Genomic DNA, 25,388 nt, shown 5'->3' with positions numbered 1-25,388 from the left:
AGTGTCCTAAGTTTTCAGAACTGTGACCTTAATTGCCTACCATCTGTAAGCTGTTAGTGCCTTAACGACCGTTCTACTGGTGCATGTTCATGAATTGTTTATGGTTCATTGAACAAGCATGGGAAACAGTGTTTAAACCCTTTGCAATGAAGATCTGTGAAGTTATTTAGATTTTTACAAATTAGCTTTGAAAGACAGGGTCCTGAAAATGTGAGCTTATATAATTATTTGGCTGTGTACTTATGGTCATTGTCCTGTTGGAAGGTGAACCTTCGGCCCAATCTGAGGTCCTGAGCACTTTGGAGCAGGTTTTTATCAAGGATCTCTCTGTACTTTGCTCTGTTACTCTTTCCCTCGATCCTGACTAGTCCCCCAGTCTCTGCCGCTGAAAAACATCCCCACAGCATGACGCTGCCACCACCATGCTTCACCTTAGGGAAGGTGCCAGGTTTCCTTCAGACGTGACGCTTGGTATTCAGGCCAAAGAATTCAATCTTGGTTTCATCAGGTCTGAGAGTTCTTTAGGTGCCTTTTGGCAAACTCCAATCGAGCTCTGATGTGCCTTTTGCTGAGGAGTGGCTTCCGTCTGGACACTCTACCATAAAGGCTTGAGTGCTTTCACTTTGTCATTCTGAGGTATTGTCTGAATACTTTCTAAATCACTGTTTAGGCCTTATTTTGAGGGCCTATTTTACCCCTATAAAGTGGCCTGAAATTAATGATTTTACAGGCCACATGAGGCCTGCAAGTCACATGCTGGCTTGCAAAGTGATGTGTAATTCCTATTGAAATCCAACCAGAGTTGGGATATCCAACATTTGGCATTTTTATTCACCTGCATTCATGATTGTCTACCAGGGTTGGGAAGGCTAAGCTTTGAGACTACCTAAAGCATCTAAACTGGATGTAATGGGTGCAATAAGTCCAAGTAACAGAAGAATTTAGCATAAGATTAATTAATCAATCAATGTATATGCAAAACAGATTTTGAAACAAACAATTTAAAAAAATCTACCTGCAATAGAGAATGATGGGAAATATGATAGTTGTCCTTTTGGTTTAAGTCTGGTTTTTAACACTGTCGTTCTTTTACACCAATGATTGTTAATTTAACACTTACATAGTTCACTTAACTCCTGGATAAACTCTACAGTAATAATGGCAAAAACACAGCGAGAGACATAAAATGAACCCAAAACAACAGCGTCATGAAAACACTTCCTCGGAAAAACTCTTGCATCATCAATCAACACTAGGTAACACTGGCCAATTGGCTGTGCCTTTATGTGTTTTCCACCCTTCAGTCCTACATGTTAGTGTCAGTTTCCCAGACTGTGGAAAGAGAAGATGGGAAGAGGAAAGAAGAACAAGGACAGGAGGAAGAGCGAAGAAGAGGAAGGGAGAGCGAAGAAGAGGAAGGGAGAGATAAGAGGTGAAGGGGGTGGTATGTACTCATTGTCTGATACACTGGGTATCACACAGTGTGCTATGGACCCGTTCCTTTAGAGGAAGAGAGGGAAAGGACAGGGAGGGAAGAGGAGAACAAGAGTATGCGTCTCTGTGTACACATGTTTTGAGACACAGTGGGTCTCTCACACTGTGTGACATGTTTTCTCCAACCCCATAACTCACAGCCTGTTTGTGTTGCACTGCACACTGTGGACACACTAATTACAGACCAACAGTCCTAATCATAGACCACTATAAATCTCTCTCTCTCTCTCTCTCACTCTCTTCCTCTCGCACACTTTCTCTCCTTTTCTCTCACTTTCTCTCCCTCTCTTACCCATGCGCCACACCCTCTACCAACCTCCATTTTTATGCAACAGCAGCAATAAAGGAAGGAAAGAAAGTGCATTTAACCAGTCGCTGTTCTACCACTCTCTAATTTTTGGCTCCATGCATGGTTCTCCACCATGGTAGCCCGACCTATCATCCAACCTGGTTGTTGACTGTTTGTTCAGTCTGTTGTGCTCTTTTTACGTGTTGTCTGTGAAAAATTGATATAAATGCTCATGTTAAACAAGTAAACTTCTCATTGAGAATTCATTTTTATTTTACAACAGCAACCTAGCAGTACAATAGACCTGCAAACAGAATATTTGGAATATGCCATTCATGTTTTTTTGTTAAGTGACCATCTGTCCACTTTCTGACAGTCAACCTCTGTGTCCAAAATCGCACCCTATTCCCTTTGTACTGCACTACTTTTGACCAGACCCCTATGTGGCTAACCAAATGAGGCTCTGGTGAAAAGAAGTGCACTATACACTGAATAGGGTGCGATTTCAGTATTCCAGACGAGCCGCTGACCAGTGTAATACTTCCTGCATGGTGATGTCATCCCATAGGCCCTGTCCTTCCCGAGAACGCTTGATTGGACACAGGTCACCGCCACCGACATGCTATCTGACACCAGTCCAATCGCTAATGACGTGTTGCTTGACTTTGATGATGGGGAAAGAAACAAGAGGTGGCGATCATTTGGGCTTATGTCTTACTTTCTTCCTGGTGCTCTGCTTGGCCTGGCTCTGCTCAGTTGTCATGGATACAAAACACTTGTTTCTGAGAAGGGTGGGGAAAGGTGACAACTGGTGAACATTACTCAAACGCTCAGCTATCACTGTTAACTGCTACCTGAAATGCCATGTTGACATTTAAGGGGTATGTTATGGTTTGAGTTAGTATCATCTCAGATGTCGTCTTTATTGCTGCTCCCTACACAGATGAGGATGGGGTTTTAAGTGGATACGTGTGTCTGCGTGTGTGCGTGTGTGCGTGTGTGTGTGTGTGTGTGTGTGCGTGTGTGTGTGTGTGTGTGATGCCAGATGTCTCATTGTTCACGCCAACACCCCACAATCCTTCACTACTGAGAACCCACATGGGAATCACCCCACTGCTTTCTCCCGTTGTTGCCAAGGTAGCATAGAAATGGAGGTGTTCATTACATCAACGAATCAATAACCCCCCTCAGATAGAAACACATACACACCCCAATCCGCAGACACCAGATAATAACCTGACAAATCCGTGCCCGTCCCCCTAATGCGTCCCAGGGTCCCTGTAACTCAGACACAAATACAGCAGCATTACATGAAAGCCCCAGTATTAGGCTGCCTGTGTTTGAATACATTTGCAAGTCTCCCTATCTGTGGGAAGAGGGCTTGATTTGCATGGGGCTGCAGGCTAGGGGGATTTGAGAAAAGATTGAAGGCTTTGGTGGCAGCCTTGAGGAACGTGCCATGACTTCATGTAAGGACACCGACTGGAGTCTGGGAGGGAAGGGAGGGTGTGTAATGGATGCTTCAGTACTGGCACTGTGTCACTGTAACTAGACAAGAGGCTTGTAGTGCAAAACAGGGGTGGGCAACTCTGGTCCTGGGGGGCTAAAGAAGGTACTGGCTTTTGTTTCAATAAATCAAAGTGTCATGGTCTTCACTTCGGGTGTGTTAGAGCAAGGCCTGCATACAAAAGCCTGAATACATTGAGCTGTGACTCCAGTGTACCCCTAAGGTTGTAAAAAGACAGTTGGTGTCTTCACATTGTGCCCTAAAAACATCCCAATACACTATCTATGTTTGTTTACAGTTTGTTTTCGCTGCCATGGCCTGGCCCTGAAAGCTTTTCTGTTTGTGTGTGCGTGCTTGTGTGTGTGCGAGTGTGGTGCTTGCATCTGTGTGTCTGTGCATGTGTGTCTGTACGTGCCTGTGTGTGTGGGTGTGTATGGTGTGAATCACGTTGAGGAATGTGACTGCATGGAGACAGAAGGTAATGAAGCTGGCATTCCATGCAGCCACTGCTGACAAAGCACCTGCAAATGCCAACCTATGTTACTCCCATTCCCTCGCTCTCGCGCTCTCTCTCTCTCTCTCTCTCTCTCTCTCTCTCTCTCTCTCTCTTCCTCTCTTTGCCTCGCTCTTTCTTCTCTCTCTTTCTCTTTCTCTCTCTCTTGCTCTCTGTCTCTCTCCCCCTCCATTACAAATGAGGCTGCAGTAAAGTTAATGTTCTGTGTCGGAGCGTCTAACTGCAGGTAACCCACTTAGCTTTCCGCTGAGCTAATGCCCTTGATCTTTCATTAGGAGTCTACCTACGGCACCTAGGGGAGAGGAGGAGCAGCCGAGCGAGGGATGAGACAGAGAGAGAGAAAGAAAGAGGGGAGGGGGGAGAGCCCTTCCATACTCCTCTGCGTTTATTTTTCTACACCCTAGTAGTACTCATTCTCTACACGGTATTAAAACTTTTGTCTTGAGCTTTCACTGCACCTATCTATATGTGCTATGGTAAGAGATGTGTGTGTTGACAGGGAGAAACTTCCTGGTGTTAATGATTGTTTTGTACGACAACACACTTTGTTTTGGTAGCAACCAACGTCCTGAAACCTGTTCAGTGGGCATGAAAGCTGTGTACCGGTAAAGGTGCCAACGATGTCCCCGTGTGTTCTCGTTGGTTACATAAACGGGAATGTTCTTATAACACAGTCACTACTACATAACAGTAATGATCCCTGTGACATCTGGATATGTGTGGGGAGTAACTGGTAACATGTAATTAGTTACATGTAATCTGATTACTATTTTTTAAAACTGTAATCAGTTACCAGCTAAAATATTGTCATTAGATTACCAATACTTTTGAAAAACTTGATGATTACTTCTGGATGACTTTTAAATTCAGAAAAGATGTTTGCGGAAAAAAATCATGATGACACCTTTCTGCTTTCTCAATGACATTCATTTCAGCATTATGCACAAGTTTAAGTTTGTTCCATTTGAGCGAGTCTGACCACAAGTCAGAGACAGGTTTGGGTAGGTTACTTTCTAAATGTAATCCATTACAGTTACTAATTACCTGTCCAAAATTGTAATCAGTAACGTAATTTTTGGATGATCCAAATGTATGTAATTCGTTGCTTTTGGATTACTTTCCCCTAAAGAGGCATTAGAAGAAGACAAAAGGACTCATCAAACGCATTTGATGTATCATTATAGTGGTCTCTGACACGCTCAGGTGGAAGAAATTAAACTTGCACCTTTTTTCAATGCTGAAATTAATGTAATTGAGAAAACAGAAAAGTTAATTTTTTAAAACTTGGCATGTCAATTAAGAACAAATTCTTGTTCACAAGGACGGCCTACCCCGCCCAAACCCTAACCCGGACGACCCTTGGCCAATAATGCGCCGCCCTATGTGACTCCCAATCACGGCTGGTTGTGATACAGCCTGGAATCAAACCAGGGTATGTAGTGGAGCCTCTAGCACTGAAATGCAGTGCCTCAGACTGCTGCGCCCCTTGGGAGCCAATGTATTTTTGTTGTTGTTGCAAACATCCTTTATGATTTAAAAAATAATCCAAGGAGTAATCATCTAGTTTTTCAAAAGTATCTATAATCTGATTACAATATTTTTGCTGGTAACGTAGCTAAATACCGTCACAGTTTTTTTGTTATCCAATTACATGTAACTGATTACATGTAATCAGTTACTCCCCAACCGTGCTCAGAGACCACTATGACGACACACCAAACTCGTTTGATGGATCCTTTTGGTCTTCTTGTAATGCCTCTTAAGGGAAAAGTAATCCAAAAGTAACAGAAAGTAATCACATTACGCTACTGAGGCTAGGTAATCCAAAAGTAATCCAGGTAACTAGTAACTGTAACAGATTACATTTAGAAAGTACCCTATCCAACCCTGTACAGTGGGGTAAAAAAGTATTTAGTCAGCCACCAATTGTGCAAGTTCTCCCACTTAAGATGATGAGAGGCCTGTAATTTTCATCATAGGTACACTTCAACTATGACAGACAAAATGAGAAAAGAAATCCAGAAAATCACATTGTAGGATTTTTAATGAATAATTTGCAAATTATGGTGGAAAATAAGTATTTGGTCAATAACAAAAGTTTATCTCAATACTTTGTTATATACCCTTTGTTGGCAATGACAGAGGTCAAATGTTTTCTGTAAGTCTTCACAAGGTTTTCACACACTGTTGCTGGTATTTTGGCCCATTCTTCCATGCAGATCTCCTCTAGAGCAGTGATGTTTTGGGGCTGTTGCTGGGCAACACGGACTTTCAACTCCCTCCAAAGATTTTCTATGGGGTTGAGATCTGGAGACTGGCAAGGCCACTCCAGGACTTTGAAATGCTTCTTACGAAGCCACCCCTTCGTTGCCCGGGCGGTGTGTTTGGGATCATTGTCATGCTGAAAGACCCAGCTATGTTTCATCTTCAATGCCCTTGCTGATGGAAGGAGGTTTTCACTCAAAATCTCACGATACATGGCCCCATTCATTCTTTCCTTTACACGGATCAGTCGTCCTGGTCCCTTTAAAGAAAAACAGCTCCAAAGCATGATGTTTCCACCACCATGCTTCACAGTAGGAATGGTGTTCTTTGGATGCAACTCAGCATTCTTTGTCCTCCAAACACGACGAGTTGAGTTTTTACCAAAAAGTTATATTTTGGTTTCATCTGACCATATGACATTCTCCCAATCTTCTTCTGGATCATCCAAATTCTCTCTAGCAAACTTCAGACGGGCCTGGATATGTCTGGCACTGCAGGATTTGAGTCCCTGGCGGCGTAGTGTGTTACTGATGGTAGGCTTTGTTACTTTGGTCCCAGCTCTCTGCAGGTCATTCACTAGGTCCCCCCGTGTGGTTCTTGTGATCATTTTGACCCCAAGGGGTGAGATCTTGCGTGGAGCCCCAGATTGAGGGAGATTATCAGTGGTCTTGTATGTCTTCCATTTCCTAATAATTGCTCCCACCGTTGATTTCTTCAAACCAAGCTGCTTACCTATTGCAGATTCAGTCTTCCCAGCCTGGTGCAGGTCTACAATTTTGTTTCTGGTGTCCTTTAACAGCTCTTTGGTCTTGGCCATAGTGGAGTTTGGAGTGTGACTGTTTGAGGTTGTGGACAGGTGTCTTTTATACTGATAACAAGTTTAAACAGGTTCCATTAATACAGGTAACGAGTGGAGGACAGAGAAGCCTCTTAAAGAAGAAGTTACAGGTCTGTGAGAGCCAGAAATCTTGCTTCCGAAAACTCAGAGTCTACGTAGGAAATAGAGGCATTGTTGGACTCTGCATCAGACACTCTCTACTTGGAGATTCCCGCTAAGCACATTGTCCATATGTGCATTCATGTACTTGTATGAGTCTCTCTGAACTAACCTGTGCTATGTTGACATTGTAGACAACCACACACGAGTGGCCGACAGGTTTGGGGACAAACACCATCCTCCGTTTTCTTCACATTAAGGATGAGATAGACGGTGGCCATCACACCACTGGACAAGCCTCTGGATCGTTGACCTGTACACAGCAGTATCAGCATCTTTATACATTATACTTTATACCAAGAATGGCAAGAATGGCAAGAACTTGAAAATATAGTTATTGTGTGTGTGCATGTATACCCGTGTGTGCCACAGGAGGCTGGTGGGAGGAGCTATAGGAGGACGGGCTCATTGTAATGGCTAGAATGGAATCAATGGAACAGTATCAACCACATCAAACACATGTTTGACTCCGTTTCATTTGTTTCATTCCAGCCATTACAATGAACCCATCCTCCTATAACTCCTCCCACCAGCCTCCATGTGTTTGTGTGTGTGTGATTGGCTGTTTAACTTAGTCCAGTGCAGCCACCTGCAGCCCAGGCCTGTGAGGCCCATTGATTGACCAGTGATTTTAATAGTGGTGAATCAGTGTGTCAGTGGACAGCTGCAAACACTGTAATCCCCTGTCAACACTCTTATCAAATCAGGGGCTCATCAGACACTGTTTACCAATGCAATGCAATGCAATGCAATCTCAGCTGTGTGTGTGTGTGAGAGAGAGAGACTCAACTACAATTCCAACTAAGGCAACAGATGTATTATCCCTCAGCAGCCAACCACATTCAGTGTGTACGTTTAGTGGAGAATGGGTATGGGGAAGAGATGAGCATGTTTGGACATAGAGTATGTACTTGCCGTCTGGTACAGTTCCTGGTACGGGTATGGGAGCGTGGCTCAGCAACTGTTACTGCATCTTCTCCTGTTCTCCATTCCGTTTCAGAGATGAGCACAAGCCTTGTTAGATCAGCCTGTTTATTGACCCTCTCAGGATAGTAAAGGAGTAGGTGTAAGTTCTCTCTCTCACCTGCTACAATGCTGCATAGTAGTGTTTTTATGTGTGTGTGTGTGTGTGTGTGTGTGTGTGTGTGTGTGTGTGTGTGTGTGTGTGTGTGTGTGTGTGTGTGTGTGTGTGTGTGTGTGTGTGTGTGTGTGTGTGTGTGTGTGTGTGTGTGTGTGTGTGTGTGTGTGTGTGTGTGAGTGCGTGCGTGCGTGCGTGCGTGCGTGTGTACGGACCTATACAGGCTATAATGTGCGGCTCATCCATACAAATTGGAGGTAATTTAATAAAAAGTTCCCACTGATGTCTCCTTTGATAGTTAGACAGTGTATCAGCGCCTCACTTGTCCCTAATGTCCTCCTCCTGTTTCATCTATTACACTGGAGAGAATGAGAGAGGGAGAGAGAGGGGAGGGGAAGGGAGAGGGTAGAGGGGAGGAGAAGGGAGAGGGGAGAGGGGAGGGGAAGGGAGAGATGGAAGAACAAGGAGAGAGGGGGGTGAGAGGAAGATGGAAAATGAGATAGATAGAAAGAGGGAGGGAGGGAGAGACTAGTGCATGAAGAAAGAGAAGAAATATAGACAAATTGAAAAAGGTTGTGAGAGAGAAAAAGAGAAGGATGGAGAGAGTGACTGAGATGTCGAAGTGTTGTGTTTTGTGTGCTGTGTTGTTCTGTATCATTTACATATTGTACTGTACTGGGTATTGAATTGACAACGTTTAGATTTCAACCTACTCCCCATGCCAATAAAGCATGTTTGAATTAGAATTAGATGGGGATATGGAAGGAGAGGTGGAGACAGAGTGAGAGAGATGGAGAAAAGATGGATAGAGAGAGAGAAAGAGTGCCTTGGGCATTTTAATTGCTTTGAAAGTAGGTTAACCAGAGGGATGAATTAGCTGCATGTGGAGTGAATGAAGTACAGAGGAGGAGGGGAGGAGTGGTAGAGAGGAGAGGAGGAGAGGAGAAGAGAGGAGCTTGAGAGAAGAGGAAAAGAGAGGAGCTGGAAAGGAGATGAGAAGGGAAGTGAGGAGAGCTGGAGAAGAATGGAGAGCAGAAGTGAGGAGAGGAGAGGCAGAGAAAGGAGAGGACAAGCGATGAGAGACAGGAGAAGGGGAGGAAAGGTAGGGCTGGAGAGGAGAGGAGGTTGACAGTATTGTGTGTGTGTCTGTGTGCACGTGTGCTTGAGTCTGTGCATTCCCGCCCGCGCCCACGCACCTGTGTGTTTGTATGAGGATAAAGGTATATGAGAAGACAATAGTGGTCACATCTAACACAACTTTAACTGTAAAGATGGCAGACAGCTGGTGTCCCTCGTAGGCAGCGGCAATGTCACTTTACAGGATTTTGAGAAACGACTTAGTCTCACCGGCTGTCCATAGGTTACATAGTATGCGTCCCAAATGGCACCCTATTCCCTTAAATAGCACACTACTTTTGAACAGGGCCCATGAGGCCGAGCAGGGCCCATAGAGCACTGGTGAAAAGTAGAGCACTACACGGGAAATAGGTTGCCACTGTACAGCAGTGGAGGCTGGTGGGGGGAGCTATTGGAGGACGGGCTCATTGTAATGGCTGTTATGGAAAAAATGGAAATGAGTCAAACACGTGGTTTCCATATGTTTGATGTGTTTGATACCTTTCCATTGATTCCATTCCAGCCATTACAATGAACCAATCCTCCTGTAGCTTCTCCCATCAGCCTCCACTGGTATACAGTATGTACAGTACATTTACAAATGCATGTCTAGCAATGAGCTAATCAAGCAGCAACTTGGTAGATGTTGCCCTCAGGCATACATGGACTTTAGAATCTCAGATCAGCCTGTACTGCACCAATTTAAACTTCAGAAACCATGAGGAGAAAACAGAAGTCTGACCATAGATCAGTATGAATTCTACTCCTCCCGCGGATGCTAACCATTTAAGGCACTAGATATCTAGCTTTGCCAGAGCAACTTGATCTTATTTAGTGTCGTGTAAGGAGCCAAAATGAATCTTAGTGGGTGGTCTCCTCCATTGAGTGTGTGTGTGTCTCTGTGTGCGTGTCTCTGTCTCCCTCCCTCTGTGTGTGTGTGTGTGTGTGTGTGTGTGTGTGTGTGTGTGTGTGTGTGTGTGTGTGTGTGTGTCTGTGTCTGTGTGTGTGTTTGTGTCTGTGTGTGTGTTTGTGTGTGTACTTGTTTGACAGTGAGAGAAGGGGAAGTCACCCCTGAGCTCTTGCCTCTGTTCATGGTGGTAAATGTAGATTGCGTCTTCTGGCAGATAGGCTAACCTTGAGGGGCTCACCTGGGAGGCACAACACAGACAAAGAGAGGAGATTTAGTGTGTGTGTGCATGCATGTGTGTATGTGCGTGCTTATGCACGAGCGTGGGTGCGTGTGTATCCAGGACTGTCATTTTCTCCACCAGTTTAAAGGCTGAGGGTGGAAAGAGGTTTGCTCTCCCTTTCATGTGGATAGATAGATAGTAAGTGGTTCTCTGTAGACGTAAATCAAGTTCAAGTAAAGGGGGTCATTTTCTCCCTCCCTCTCTCTCTCTCTCTCTCTCTCTCTGTATGTCTCTCTCTCCCTCCCTTCCCCCTCTCTCTCTCTCCCTCTCTCTCTCTCTCACATTCTCTCTATGATACCTGATGCATGCTTTTATCTGTCTCTTCCCTTCCACCTTCATGAGTCTCCATCCCATTTTTTTCTGTCCCTCCCTCCCTTTTCCTTATTTAACCCTCTTTGCCCATGCACAGCATCTATATCCACTTCCTCTCAAACGATAGTCTTGCAATATAGCTTTATTCAGTGGGGGAAAGGGGCAATTGTCAATCGACATACAATTAATACATAACGGGAAAGATTTCCATGACTCTGGCGCTATCTACTGGCAAATGAGGAATGAACTCAATATTGCTGTTGAGTCCTTAATTTCAAACCCACCAGGTGCCTCTAAATATCTACTGAATTTGTCAGTAGACCTATGCTACTAGTTTATGAAAAACACATCTAACAGCCTTATCGCACTGTCAATTGTGGCTCGGTGAAATACATACAAAATACATTTTGACAAAGGAAAAAAGGATGTTTAAAATATTTTGACATAGGGCAAAGTACATGAGGTCTGGGAATTTAACAAAAGGAAACACTGGCCAATAGGCTACATTTTAATCAGAAACTCACTTTATAGCAAAATAAAGACACCACAGTGACAATGAAACAGTACGATAATACACTACATGGCCAAAAGTATGTGGACACCTGCTCGAACATCTCATTCCCGAAATCATGGACATTAATATAGAGTTGGTCCCACCTTTGCTGCCTCCTTTCTTCTGGCAAAGCTTTGCTGCGGGGTCTTGCTTTCATTCAGCCACAAGAGCATTAGTGAGGTCGGGCACCGATGTTTGGCGATTAGGCCTGGTTCGCAGTTGGCGTTCCAATTATTCTCAAATGTGTTCGATGGGGTTGAAGTCAGGGCTCTGTGCAGGCCACTCAAGTTCTTCCAGACTGATCTTGACAAACTATTTCTGTATGGACCTCACTTTGTGCACGGGGGCATTGTCATGCTGAAACAGGAAAGAGCTTTCCCCAAACTGTTGCCACAAAGTTGGAAGCACAGAATCATCTAGAATGTCATTGTATGCTGTAGCTTAACATTTCCCTTCACTGGAACTAAGGGGCTGAGCCCGAACCATGAAAAACAGCCCCAGACCATTATTTCTCCTCCACCAAACTTTACAGTTGGCATTATGCATTCGGGCAGGCAGCGTTCTCCTGCGTTCTCCAAACCCATATTCGTCTGTCGGACTGCCAGATGGTGAAGCGTGATTCATCACTCCAGAGATTGTGTTTCCACTGCTCCAGAGTCCAATGACATCAAACCCATTTCATGAAGCTCCCAATGAACAGTTATCAAATCAAATCATACTTTTCACATACACATGGTTGGCAGATGCTAATGTGAGTGTGGGTGAAATGCTTGTGCTTCTAATTCCGGCAATGCAGTAATATCTAACAAGTAATCTAACAATTCCACAACAACTACCTAATACACACAAATCTAAAGGGGTGAATGAGAATAAGTACATATAAATATATGGATGAGCGTTGGCCGAGCGGCTTAGGAAAGGTGCAATAAATCAAATCAAAGTTTATTTTTCACGTGCACCAAATACAACAGTGAAATGCTTACTTAAGGCTCTAACCAACAGTGCATTTTTTAAAAGTATTAGGTGAACAATAGGTAAGTAAAGAAATAAAAACAACAGCAAAAAGACAGTGAAAAATAACAGTAGCGAGGCTATATACAATAGCGAGGCTATGGCAGTAGTGAGGCTACATACAGGCACCGGTTAATCGGGCTGATTGAGGTAGTATGTACATGTAGATATGGTTAAAGTGACTATGCATCTATGATAAACAGAGAGTAGCAGTAGCATAAAAGAGGGGTTGGCGGGTGGGTGGTGGCGGGACACAATGCAGACAGCCTGGTTAGACAATGTGCGGGGGAACTGGTTGGTCAGGCAAATTGAGGTAGTATGTAAATGAATGTATAGTTAAAGTGACTATGCATATATGATGAACAGAGAGGAGCAGCAGCATAAAAGAGGGGTTGGGGGGCAACACAATGCAAATAGCCCGGTAGCCATTTGATTACCTGTTCAGGAGTCTTATGGCTTGGGGGTGAAAACCGTTGAGAAGCCTTTTTGTCCTAGACTTGGCACTCCGGTACCGCTTGCCATGCAGTAGTAGAGAGAACAGTCTATGACTGGGGTGGCTGGGGTCTTTGACAATTTTTAGAGCCTTCCTCTGACACCGCCTAGTGTAGAGGTCCTGGATGGCAGGCAGCTTAACACCAGTGATGTACTGGGCCATTCGCACTACCCTCTGCAGTGCCTTGCAGTCGGAGGCCCAGCAGTTGCCATACCAGGCAGTGATGCAACCATGCTCTCGATGTTGCAGTTGTAGAACCTTTTGAGGATCTAAGGACCCATGGCAAATCTTTTAAGTTTCCTAAGGGGGAATAGGCTTTGTCGTGCCCTCTTCACGACTGCCTTGGTGTGTTTGGACCATTCTAGTTTGTTGGTGATGTGGACACCAAGGAACTTGAAACTCTCAACCTGCTCCACTACAGCCCTGTCGATGAGTATGGGGGCGTGCTCGGTCCTCCTTTTCCTGTAGTTCACAATCATCTCCTTAGTCTTGATCACGTTGAGGGATATGTTGTTAGGTTGCACCACCCGGCCAGGTTTCTGACCTCCTCCCTATAGGCTGTCTCGTCGTTGTCGGTGATCATTCCTACCACTGTTGCGTCATCTGCACACTTAATGACGGTGTTGGAGTCGTGCCTGGCCATGCAGTCGTGGGTGAACAGGGAGTACAGGAGGGGACTGAGCACATGTAACTGATGTGAAATGGCTAGCTAGTTAGCGGGGTGCGCGCTAATAGCGTTTCAATTGGTGACGTCACTCGCTCTGAGACCTTGAAGTAGTTGTTCCCCTTGCCCTGCAAGGGCCGCGACTTTCGTGGAGTGATGGGTAACGATGCTTCGGGGGTGGCTGTTGTCTATACGTGCAGAGGGTCCCTGGTTCAAGCCCAGGTAGGGGAGAGGGACGAAAGCTATACTGTTACATTGATGCTGTTGACCCGGATCACTGGTTGCTGTGGAAAAGGAGGAGGTCAAAAGGGGGGTGAGTGTAACCAATGTGAAATGGTTAGCGGGGTGCGCACTAGTAGCGTTTCAATTGGTGACCTCACTCTGAGACCTTGAAGTAGTTGTTGCTCTGCAAGGGCTGTGGCTTTTGTGGAACGATGCTTCGAGGGTGGCTGTTGTCTATGTGTGCAGAGGGTCCCTGGTTCGAGCCCAGGTAGGGGCTAAGAGAGTGATGGAAGCACCCCTGAGGGGCTCCTCTGTTGAGGATCAGCATGGCAGATGTGTTGTTACCTATCCTCACCACCTGGGGGCGGCCCGTCAGGTAGTCCAGGATCCAGTTGCAGAGGGAGGTGTTTAGTCCCAGGATCCTTAGCTTAGTGATGAGCTTTGAGGGTACTATGGTGTTGAAAGCTGAGCTGTAGTTAATGAATAGCATTCTCACGTAGGTGTTCCTTTTGTCCAGGTGGGAAAGGGCAGAGTGGAGTGCAATAGAGATTGCATCATCTGTGGATCTGTTTGGGCGGTATGCAAATTAGAGCGGGTCTAGGGATTCTGGGATAATGGTGTTGATGTGAGCCATTACCAGCATTTCAAAGCACTTTATGGCTACGGACGTGAGTGCTATGGGTCTGTAGTCATTTAGGGAGGTTGTCTTCGTGTTCTTGGGCACAGGTTGCCTTCGTGTTCTATGGTGGTCTGCTTGAAACATGTTGTTATTACAGACTCAATCAGGGACATGTTGAAAATGTCAGTGATAGATGGTATAAAATACAGTATACACATATGATATGAGTGATGTAAGATATGTAAACATGATTAAAATGGCATTATTTAAAGTGGCATTGTTTAAAGTGACTAGTGATCCATTTATTAAAGTGGCCCGTGATTGGGTCTCAATGTAGGCAGCAGCCTCTCTGAGTTAGTGATTGCTGTTTAGCAGTCTGATGGCCTTGAGATAGAAGCTGTTTTTCAGACTCTTGGTCCCAGCTTTGATGCACCTGTACTGACCTCACCTTCTGGATGGTAGCGGTGTGAAGTGGCCCGGGTGGTTGTTGTCCTTGATGATCTTGTTGGCCTTCCTGTGACATCGGGTGCTGTAGCTGTCATGGAGGGCAGGTAGTTGTTCACGCCGAGGAACTTAAAACGTTCCACCTTCTCCACTGCTGTCCCTTCGATGTGGATAGGGGGGTGCGCCCTCTGCTGTTTCCTGAAGTCCACGATCATCTCCTTTGTTTTGTTGATGTTGAGTGAGAGGTTGTTTTCCTGACACCACACTCCAAGTGCCCTGCTGTCTCTACGTTGTTGATAATCAAGCACACTACTGTTGTGTCGTCTACTAACTTGATGATTGAGTTGGAGGCGTGCATGGTCACGCAGTGGTGGGTTAACAGGGAGTACAGGAGGGGGCTGAGCACGCACCCATGTGGGGCCCCAGTGTTGCGGGTCAAGTTCTTGTGGTAACGTTGCTTCCAGTGGCAATTTGGAACTCACCTTGGTTCCAGAGGCAGTTTGGAACTCAGTAGTGAGTGTTGCAACCGAAGACAGACACCCTAAGCACTTCAGCACTTGGCTATCACGTTCTGTGAGCTTGTGTGGCCTACCACTTCCTAGCCAAGCTGTTGTTGCTCCTAGACATTTTCACTTCCCAGTAACAGCCTTGCAGCTGACCAGCCGGCTCTAGCCTGGCATAAATGTTTCTCTATCGAGATTGCATGGCCGTGTGCTCAATTGTATATGCATGTCAGCAACGTGTGCTGCAATAGCCGAATCCACTAATTTGAATAGGGTGTCCACATACTTTTCGCCATGAAGTGTATAATAATGACTTCCTCTTCTCACAGATAAAAAAAATAATAATAGGTGTTTTATTGTTCACGTCGACGTGTGAGTATTTCACGTTAGGCGATTGACCAATCACAAGCCGCGAGGGCAGCGCATGGTGCGTGCCCAATCCTTCCGCGTCACCGGTCTCACTCTCCAGGTCTCGTTCTGGTCGACAGTCTGGCTCACTGGAACACGGAGAGACTGCAGCGCATATAACACCAAACAATATCGGTACGTAACATTGAATTATTTGTTTATCCCAAACCATTTTATATCACCTTTCCATGTAAGGCTACCGGGCTACGTTGTTGCCAAGTGTTGCTCTTTCTCGAAGTTAGTAGAGGCTCTGATTCGTTGTGTGTCTGTGATACAATGTTGCGTGCAAGTGCGACAGGGCAAATCGGGTCGGTCAGTTGATCAACAGGTTGTTGCAGAGAAAGCCAACTGCCGTGAGTGTCGATCGAGAATCTGTCCGTAACCTGGTTGGAGAGTGCGAGGAAGTTATTATTCTGTACCAAGACTGTGGGCAAACTTGAGTCTCTTGATCAATGCTTGCAGGATTCTGTCAATAGTTGCAGAGGAGTAGCCTAAAGCATGTATTGGGTTATGGCCGCTAAATACATCCCACACTAACTGGTCTTTATAGTCAATGGAATACACCAGACTACTTAGCCTACAGTTTAAATTGTGGAAATAGTAGGTTACGGTGATACATTGCCATAGCTCTCCTACATTGCGTTACCCTTATATGCCAACACAGGTAGAAAGTAGTCTGAAGCAAAGTAAACAGACTCACATACAGACCAACTGTAGTAGTGCTAGTTATTTACCATGTCCCTGTGACTTTATGTCAACATTGTGCCAGCAGTATGTTTACATAGCGGAGGGGGGTAGGGAGCATGCCACAGCAGAAATGATGAGGAGGGGGGTTCGGGGTCACTGCCGAATGCTATCACAACTATGTGACAGACTTACTGATGGAAGTGTGTGTGTGTGTGTGTTTAGACACTACCCCCACACAAACATATGGTTGACAGTGCATGTCTGGACCCTTGGCCTGGCAGTGGTGTGTGTGTCTCGGCTGGGCGCTGAGTCAGGGTTTGGAAAGCGCCCAGGGTTAGAACAATCCACCCCTCTGTTCTCCTCCTTCGTTGACTCCCTATATCCCTCTCTCCTTACCTATCCCTTCATACTCTCACCCCTCTATCCCTACTTTCACTCACATCTCTAATCCCTTGCACTCTATATCATCTGTATCATCACTCCTTCCCCTTATCCCTTCATTTACCCATTCCTTTCATTGCATATTAAATTATAGAAGACCCACCCCATCCAGCCATTTATACTGCATTCATTTCAATGGCCATGAAGGAACACAGAGCACAGGAGAGGAATCACTGAAGACAATTAAACCATAGCCATCTGTTGGATTTACATGGTTGTTTTGGTTAGGGTTCATGTCTACTAGCAAAAAATGTAGCCTACCCTTTTTGGCAAACAGATTTGAAGAGGCTTCCCAAGGAGAGACAGTCTTGTAGACCATTAGATATTTTTCAAGAATCAAAGTTCGGTCTAACCGTGTGTCGTCATTCATTGCGTAATTATTTTGGGTCAGAGACAGAATAGTAGAATAGGATATGAGTTGACATGAGTACAGTTTTGAATGCTTCACTACCTGCCCAATGAGCTGAGAGAGCTGCCGAAGAGCAGTGGGCTAGTCTCTCACAATCACCTTGATCTCTTCAGTTATCTCTCTCTATCTCTCTCTCTCTCTCTCTCTCTCTCTCTCTCTCTCTCTCTCTCTCTCTCTCTCTCTCTCTCTGTGTGTGTGTGTGTGCACGCGCGCAATTGTTACTGTTAGGCTTCTACTCCGTTTCTCAGATATGACACCTTCTTTGTCACATCGAAATCATGCAAATTAGCATGTCAATTGTGTATTGTGGTGGATTTGGAACCATAGTGTCTTTTTGGAGTAAGTGTGAGGGTGTGGGCTTGATTGAAACCAAGCCTGGATGTTTGGTCTAGGCCAAATACACTGTCAGTTATCATTAGAGACGGGGTGTGTACTTGGTCTGTGAAGCAGACTGTTGGAGGGAGAGAGAATCCACCAGAGAGAGGAAGAGGAAGGAGCTGGAGAAGTGTCTTTCTCTCTGTGAGAAAGAGGAGAGACATTGGCAGAACAGATGTGCATGGAAGGATACAACCAGCCATCCTCCAGAGAAAATGAGCCGGGGGGGGGGGGGGGGGGAGAAAATAGAAATGGAATGAGTCAGTAATGTTTATCGGGCAGTTACAGAGACTGTGTTTCCTTTTAACATTTCCTGTCACTGTCGTCCCGCCCCCCCCCCCCCTTCTCTTTATCCCCCTCTTCCACCCTGTATCTTTCTCCTACTCTCTCGCTTTGTTTCTCTCCACCTTGCTCTCTTGTATTTCTGCTGCCTCTCCCTGTCTTCTCCCCCCTCTCTCCTCTCACTTTTCTCTCCTTCGGAGTGTAATATGGAAAAACTGTATGTGATGGTTTTCGGCCAAATATGTATTTTCCTCTCTCCTGACCTTTCCTGACATTTTGAAGACTTATCTGTGACCTTTGCGGTGCATATCCGATGTGAATCCTCTATTACACACACTGTGACTGTGCCCTGGTACAAAAATATGTTTCCTCGCTATCCCCAGTATTACAGTGGGAACTTAGTGGACTTCTAGTATTTAAAGAGCAGGAAAACTCCCATGCTCTTGTTAATGAGGATTTTGATTTTGGGATTCGCAGGAAAACATGATTTCATATCCGGTGAAAGTGTTTCCTAAGTAGTGGGATGGGGTTGGGGGGGACAGGACAAACAGGTTGATTGTGTCCAGCTCAAACGGGGTTAGGGATATTTCGTTTGAAAGGTTTTAGGTGGTTCACATCAGTAATGGTTAGGGAGCCACTGCTCCAGCAGACACACTGTGTATTTTGTCTTTATTATGGATCCCCATTAGTTGTTGTCAAGGCAGCAGCTACTGTTCCTGGAGTGCAGCAAAATTAAGGCATTTATATACAATTTAAAAAGCATTACATGAGATTAGATAACAGATTTCATAACACATTACGTGTGTGCCCTCAGGCCACTGCTCTACTACCACACACAGTATCTATAACACAAAATCCGTGCGTATGTTATCGTGTGTGTGTATGTGTGTGTGTCTTCACGGTACCCGCTATTGTGTAATGTGTATTTTTATCTATTTTTAAAAAATCTGATTTTACTGCTTACATGAGTTACTTGGTGTGGAACAGCATTTCATGAAGTCATTGCTCTATATAGTGCCTCCCATAGTCTGTTTTGGACTTTGGGACTGTGAAGAGAACTCTGGTGACATGTCTTGTGGGGTATGCATGGGTGTCTGAGCTGTGTGCCAGTAGTATAAACAGACAGCTCAGTGCATTCAAAGTCAATCTCTCCTCTACTTTGACACAGGAGAGATTGACATGCATATTATTAATGTTAGTTCTCTGTGTACGTTTAAGAGCCAGCCTTGCTGCCCTGGGAACCACACATGCGGAGATCATCCGTTCACCTACTCTGCGTCTCACAAGACTTGTCGGTTGGAATCAAAAATCTCAAATTTGGACTCATCAGACCAAAGGACAGATTTCCACCGACCCGTACACAGAGAACTAACATTAATAATGTCCATTGCTCATGTTTCTTGGCCCAAGCAAGTCTCTTCTTCTTATTGGTGTCCTTTAGTAGTGGTTTCTTTGCAGAAATTTGATCATGAAGGCTTGATTCACGCAGTCTCCTCTGAACAGTTGATGTTGAGATGTGTCTGTTACTTGAACTCTGTGAAGCATTTATTTGGGCTGCAATTTCTTAGGCTGGTAACTCAAATTAACATATCCTCTGCAGCAGAGGTAACTCTGGGTCTTCCATTCCTGTGGCGGCCCTCATGAGAGCCAGTTTCATCGTAGCGCTTGATGGTTTTTGCGACTGCACCTTGAAAGTTCTTGAAATGTTCTGCATTGACTGACCTTCACGTCTTAAAGTAATGATAGACTGTCGTTTCACTTTGCTTATTTGAGCTGTTCATAGCTGTAATATGGACTTGGTCTTTTACCAAATAGGTCTTCTGTATCCCACCCCTACCATGTCACAACACAACTGATTGGCTCAAACGCATTAAGAAGGAAATACATTTCACAAATTAACTTTTAACAAGGCACACCTGTTAATTGAAATCCATTCCAGGTGACTACCTCATGAAGCTGGTTGAGAGAATGCCAAGAGTGTGCAAAGCTGTCATCAAGGCATCTGAAATATAAAATATATTTTGATTTGTTTAACATGTTTTTGGTTACTTCATGATTCCATATGCGCTATTGTCTTCACTATTATTCTACAATGTATAAAATAACTCTTTAATGAGTAGGTGTGTCCAGACTTTTGACTGGTACTATACATTTTTCCACCAGCAGATTATGATTGATAATCTAATATGCTCCACTTAACTCAAACAAAACATCTCCCACAATCTTTTTATTATCAATTTGTCTCAGCCAATCATCAGTCATTTGTGGTGATTGCTGAATGCCCTTCCCTATAAGTGTGCTGAAAATATGTGTTTACTTTGAAATAGCATTGTATCTGGTCATTCTTGGGTAGTGGAATTACTTTTGATTTCTTCCAGGCCTGAGGGCACACACTTTCTTGTAGGTTTAGATAGAATAGATGGCCAATAGGAGTGTCAATATTGTTTGATCCCATCCTCAATAATTTTCCATCCAAGTTGTCAGACCCAGGTGGCTTGTCATTATTGATAGACAGCAATATTGTTTTACACCTCTTACACACTAATTTTACGGAATTCAAAATTGCAATGCTTGTCTTTCATAATTTGATCAGTCATGCATGGATGTGTAGGTAGTTGGCAATATCAGTGGTGTTTGATGAATAAGCCATCTGATTCAATGAATGATGCAGCCGAGTTCTCCTTTGATGAATGATGCAGCCAAGTGCTCCAAAACTTTTACTATCATTCTTTATATAATTTATCTTTGTTTCATAGTACAGTTTCTTCTTATTTTTGTTCTGTTTAGTCACATAATTTCACATTTTACAGTATGTTTGCCAATCGGCTGTGCAGCCCGACTTATTTGCCATTCCTTTGGCCTCATCCTTCTCAACCATCTTTCCATTCATCATCAATCCACAGGGATTGAACCGTTTTTAGTAATTGTATTAATGGGTGCATGCTTATTATTAACTGGAATAAGCAATTTCAGAAATGTGTCAAGTGCAGAGTCTGGTTGCTGTTCATTACACACCACAGACCAGCAAATATTCTTTACATCTTCCACATAGAATATGTTTTGTAGTGATTCCTATGACCTCTTATACGCTATCTTAGGCCAGGCGTTGGAACTTTGGTTTTCCTAGATATGACTACTATATTATGATCAATACATCCAATGGATTGTGATACTGTTTTTAGAGCAGATTTCTGCAACATTAGTAAAGATGTGATCAATACATGTGGATGATTTCATTCCTGTGCTGTTTATAAATACCCTGATAGATTGACTGACAATCTGATCCAGGTTGCAGGCACTGGTTACAGCTTGAAGCTTTTTCTTCCAGATACTGTTCGCATTTGGTCGTCTATAGCAGCTTCCCAAAATAATGGGCTTTAGGTGAGGCAGGTAAAACTGTAGCCATATTACTTCAACAGCATTAGAAGTTAAGAACTTAACACAATGGGAACTGAAGTGGTTAAGTACTCATAAGAGCAGGAAACAACCACTTTAGAATCAAGGTTTTGTATAGAGGATTCTGTGGAAACCAACTTATTTCATAGCCAGCATCATGGTCACGTCAGATCTGTGGGCTCAGGGGCTGGTAGACTAGGGTTGAGGTCTGGGACTGGCAACCAGGGGCTGGAGAGCTGAGGCTTCTCGGATTTCAAAAGTTCCTGACACAGACACACTGACAGTGTCTTCCTGTCCTGAAGAGCACGACCCCCCATAAATAGAATGGACACGTATTGTCAACAGCTCGATGCCGACTTTTGTTATGGTGAACTGAATGCTCATTCTGTCTCTGCTGGTTAGTCAACAGAGAGTCAGTCTATAGCATGCATCCCAAATGGCACCCTCTTCCCTATATAGTGCACTATGTAGGGAAGATGCTGCCATAGACTTCCAGAAAGTGTCTGTGTTGTGTTTGAGTGCAGCACATGGGAAGGGGAGTTTGCTGTCTTGTGGGTGAGACCAACGTTGAATCTTTACCAAGAGTAGCTTATCAAACCAATATGCTTGTTGTCCTGTAGTTGGTGTCTAAGCAACTTTATTACAGGACTGCCTCTGGTACACACACTTCAAATGCTTAAACAGTCTGCTATGACTCCTAGGTGTCACACCTGATGTGTTTGAATGCAGCTGAGGGTTTCTTGGTTCTCAAACAAACCTTGGTCCTCAGACCTGTGTCAGCAGCAGGTGGCTGCCAAGATTGTGCTTCAGTTTATCATTCCTCCATGTTAACTCTCTCTCTCTTTGTCTCTCTCTTTTGTCTCCTCCTCAGCGTGTCCAGTTGTGCATGGATGCAGACAGGTGTGAGGGCAGGAACTAGTGGAATCTAGTGGAGTGTATACACACACACACACACACAAACCATGGCCACTGCCAGCAGAGTGGGCTCGGGAAGAGCTGGTTGGGTGGCGTTTGCAGATGAAGCCTTCGGGACGGGCACAGAGCATCAAGCAGGTACGAGTCATATTGTGAAAGTCATTTAAATCCTATACTGTAGGATGAAGTTTTTTTTAATGTCATCATTTTATGCATATATACAATTAAGCACATATTTACCTGGCAAGGAGATGTCGGGGTCAGCACGCTAACAGACTGTACGTCAATAACACACTTAGTGAATTTGGCAGGTATCCTTTAGATCCCTGAACACAACTCTGGACCATGACGCCAGTTCCACTGCATTTTTTCATTGTTCCCTTCCAATCAGGGACTTATTTAGACCTTTGACACCAGGTGTGTGCAATTAATTATCAGGTAGAACAGAAAACCAGCAGGCTCTGGACCTTCCCCTGAGGACCTTTGCCGGTGTGTATGGATGTGTGTTAGGGTTGGGTGGTATTCAAATTTCCTTACCTTCATACCGGGATATACGGTATTACAGCAGTGCACACAAGGGGCCCTATTTATTTCTTATGCTATCAAAGTACTAGCAAATTCCCATTGTGGATGCTATCTAGCAAGCGCAAGCAAGCATGCCCTATTTGAAAGGTCAGACAACCTAGCTTAAAATGTTATACAACTATTTTAAAAGGCTACTCACAATTGATCCAGTAGGGAATTGATTGTCTCTGCTCTAACCAAGAAGCGTGATCTTGCAAGCTAGCCACCTATAGCTAGCAAGTTAGCAAACCAAATTCATAGCTGGAGCCCTGAGCTACAGAAAATATGTTTTACACATCTTAAATAGTTAACTTATACGTTATAAGATATTTAGCTGGCAAACATTAATAGGGAATTTCAAGTGTAACTTGTTCACCTCTTGTGGATCCTCACGATTCTTCCATTTGCTCCATGTGCTCTTCGAAGTGCATATTTTCCTTTCAAGAGGATTCAACACGTATCTAGATCGATACGATACAGGTACGATACCTTTTAGTTTGAAAAGATTCGGTGTGATTTGGTTTGATTAGAGAACGACTCAATGCGATTTGGTTCTGTTGCTTAACTTCTCTGGGATATGTGGGACGGTAGCGTCCCACCTCATCAACAGCCAGTGAAATTGCATGGCGCCAAATTCAAAACAACAGAAATCCCATAATTAAAATTCTTCAAACATACAAGTATTTTACACCATTTTAAAGATAAACTTCTTGTAAATCCAGCCACAGTGTCCGATTTCAAATAGGCTCTACGGCGAAAGCACACCAAATGATTATGTTAGGTCAGCACCTAGTCACAGAAAACTATACAGCCATTTTCCAGCCAGGGAGAGGGCTCACAAAAATCAGAAATAGTGATTAAATTAATCACTAACCTTTGATGATCTTCATCAGATGGCACTCACAGGAGTTCATGTTAAACCATACATGTGTGTTTTGTTCGATAAAGTTAATCTTTATGTCCAAAAACATCATTTGAAATTGGTGTGTTATGATCAGAAATGCATTGCCTCAAACAAACATCCGATTAAAGTGCAGAGAGCCACATCAAATTACAGAAATACTCATAATAAACATTGATAAAAGATACAAATGATATGCATGGAAATATAGATCAACTTCTCCTTAATGCAACCTCTGTGTCAGATTTCAAAAAGGCTTTACGGCGAAAGCACACCTTGCGATTATGTTAGGTCAGCGCTAGTCACAGAAAGACATCCAGCCATTTTCCGAAGAAGGAGAGGTGTCAGAAAAGTCAGAAATAGCGTTATAAATATTCACTTATCTTTGATGATCTTGATCTGAATGCACTCCCAGGAATCCCAGTTCCACAATAAATGTTTGTTTTGTTCGATGAAGTCCATCATTTATTTTCTAAATACCTCCTTTTTGTAATCCAAATGCATAATGCGCGATCACTTGTTCAGACAAAATGTCAAAAAAGTTATTTTACAGTTCATAGAAACTTGTCAAACAATGTATAGAATCAATCTTTAGGATGTTTTTATCATAAATCTTCAATAATGTTCCAACCGGGGAATTCCATTGTCTTTAGAAATGCAATGTAACGCAACTACCGCTCATAGGCGCGTGCGTGATCAGCTCATGGCACTCTGCCAGACCTCTGGCTCAAACAGCTCTCATTCTCTCCTCCTTCACAGTAGAAGCCTCAAACAAGGTTCTAAAGACCGTTGACATCTAGTGGAAGCCTTAGGAAGTGCAATATGACCCCATAGACACTGTATATTTGATAGGCAATGACTTGAAAAACTACAGACTTCAGATTTTTTCTCAGGTTTTTGCCTGCCATATGAGTTCGGTTATACTCACAGACATCATTCAAACAGTTTTAGAAACTTCAGAGTTTTTTCTATCCAAATCTAATTATATGCATATTCTCGCTTTTGGGCCTGAGTAGCAGGCAGTTTACTCTGGGCACATTATTATCCAAGCTGCTCAATACTGCCCCCCAGTCCCAAAGAAGTTAAACACATTCATTTTCCATTCTAAATTAAAATCTGCTGCTTATGATTCTCATGAGATGGGCCTTTCTGTGCTGGATCTATCTGATCTGACTTCTCTCTCTCGTGTGTCTCTGTGTTCCTGCCTCCCTCCCATATGAGAGACTAGGTATCTAACACCCCACTACCAATATCAGATTAGGGGTGGGGGGCAATTTCACCCCATCTCCAAATCAAATGTTTTTTTCCTCTCGCTTCGGCCAGGCAGTGCGCCTCACAAAAGTGACTGCTGTCCTCATTCTGAAATTATTACATTTACCCGGTATATCAAACAACAATCAAAGTAAAATATGTTGTAAGCCCTGTTCAGCAGGTACTGTACAGCCAGATGAGTTGCCTCTTATTTTATTCCGGTAAAACAACATTTTCAACAGCACGTAGAGTGCCTTCAGAAAGTTTTCAAAACCCCTGACTGTTTCCACACTTTGTGTTACAGCTTGAATTTAAAATTGATTAAATTTATATTTTGTGTCACTGGCCTACACACAATACCGCATAATGTCTAAGTGGAATTATGTTTTGACACATTTTTTCAAATTAATAAAAAATGAAAAGCTGAAATGTCTTGAGTTAATAAGTATTCAACCCCTTTGTTATGGCAAGCCTTATTAAGTTCAGGC

General features: G+C 43.9%; 1 protein-coding gene across 2 annotated transcripts in view; it reads left to right on the top strand.

Moving 5' to 3' along the window:
- Positions 1-15,705: 15,705 nt before the first annotated feature.
- Positions 15,706-25,388, top strand: part of ston2 (stonin 2) — a 50,284-nt gene continuing 40,601 nt past the window's right edge. For both annotated transcript variants that reach the window (XM_036954498.1, XM_021573703.2), the window contains exons 1-2: positions 15,706-15,814; positions 22,141-22,322. In XM_036954498.1, coding sequence (XP_036810393.1) covers positions 22,232-22,322 — 91 coding nt within the window. In that variant the 5' untranslated portion in view covers positions 15,706-15,814; positions 22,141-22,231. The remainder of the gene's footprint in view (positions 15,815-22,140; positions 22,323-25,388) is intronic.

This window comes from Oncorhynchus mykiss, chromosome 19 (genome assembly GCF_013265735.2).
Source record: "Oncorhynchus mykiss isolate Arlee chromosome 19, USDA_OmykA_1.1, whole genome shotgun sequence".
NCBI lineage: Eukaryota > Metazoa > Chordata > Actinopteri > Salmoniformes > Salmonidae > Oncorhynchus > Oncorhynchus mykiss.
The sequence above is the reverse complement of the archived record's forward strand: the minus strand, read 5'-3'. Positions and strand labels throughout refer to the sequence as shown.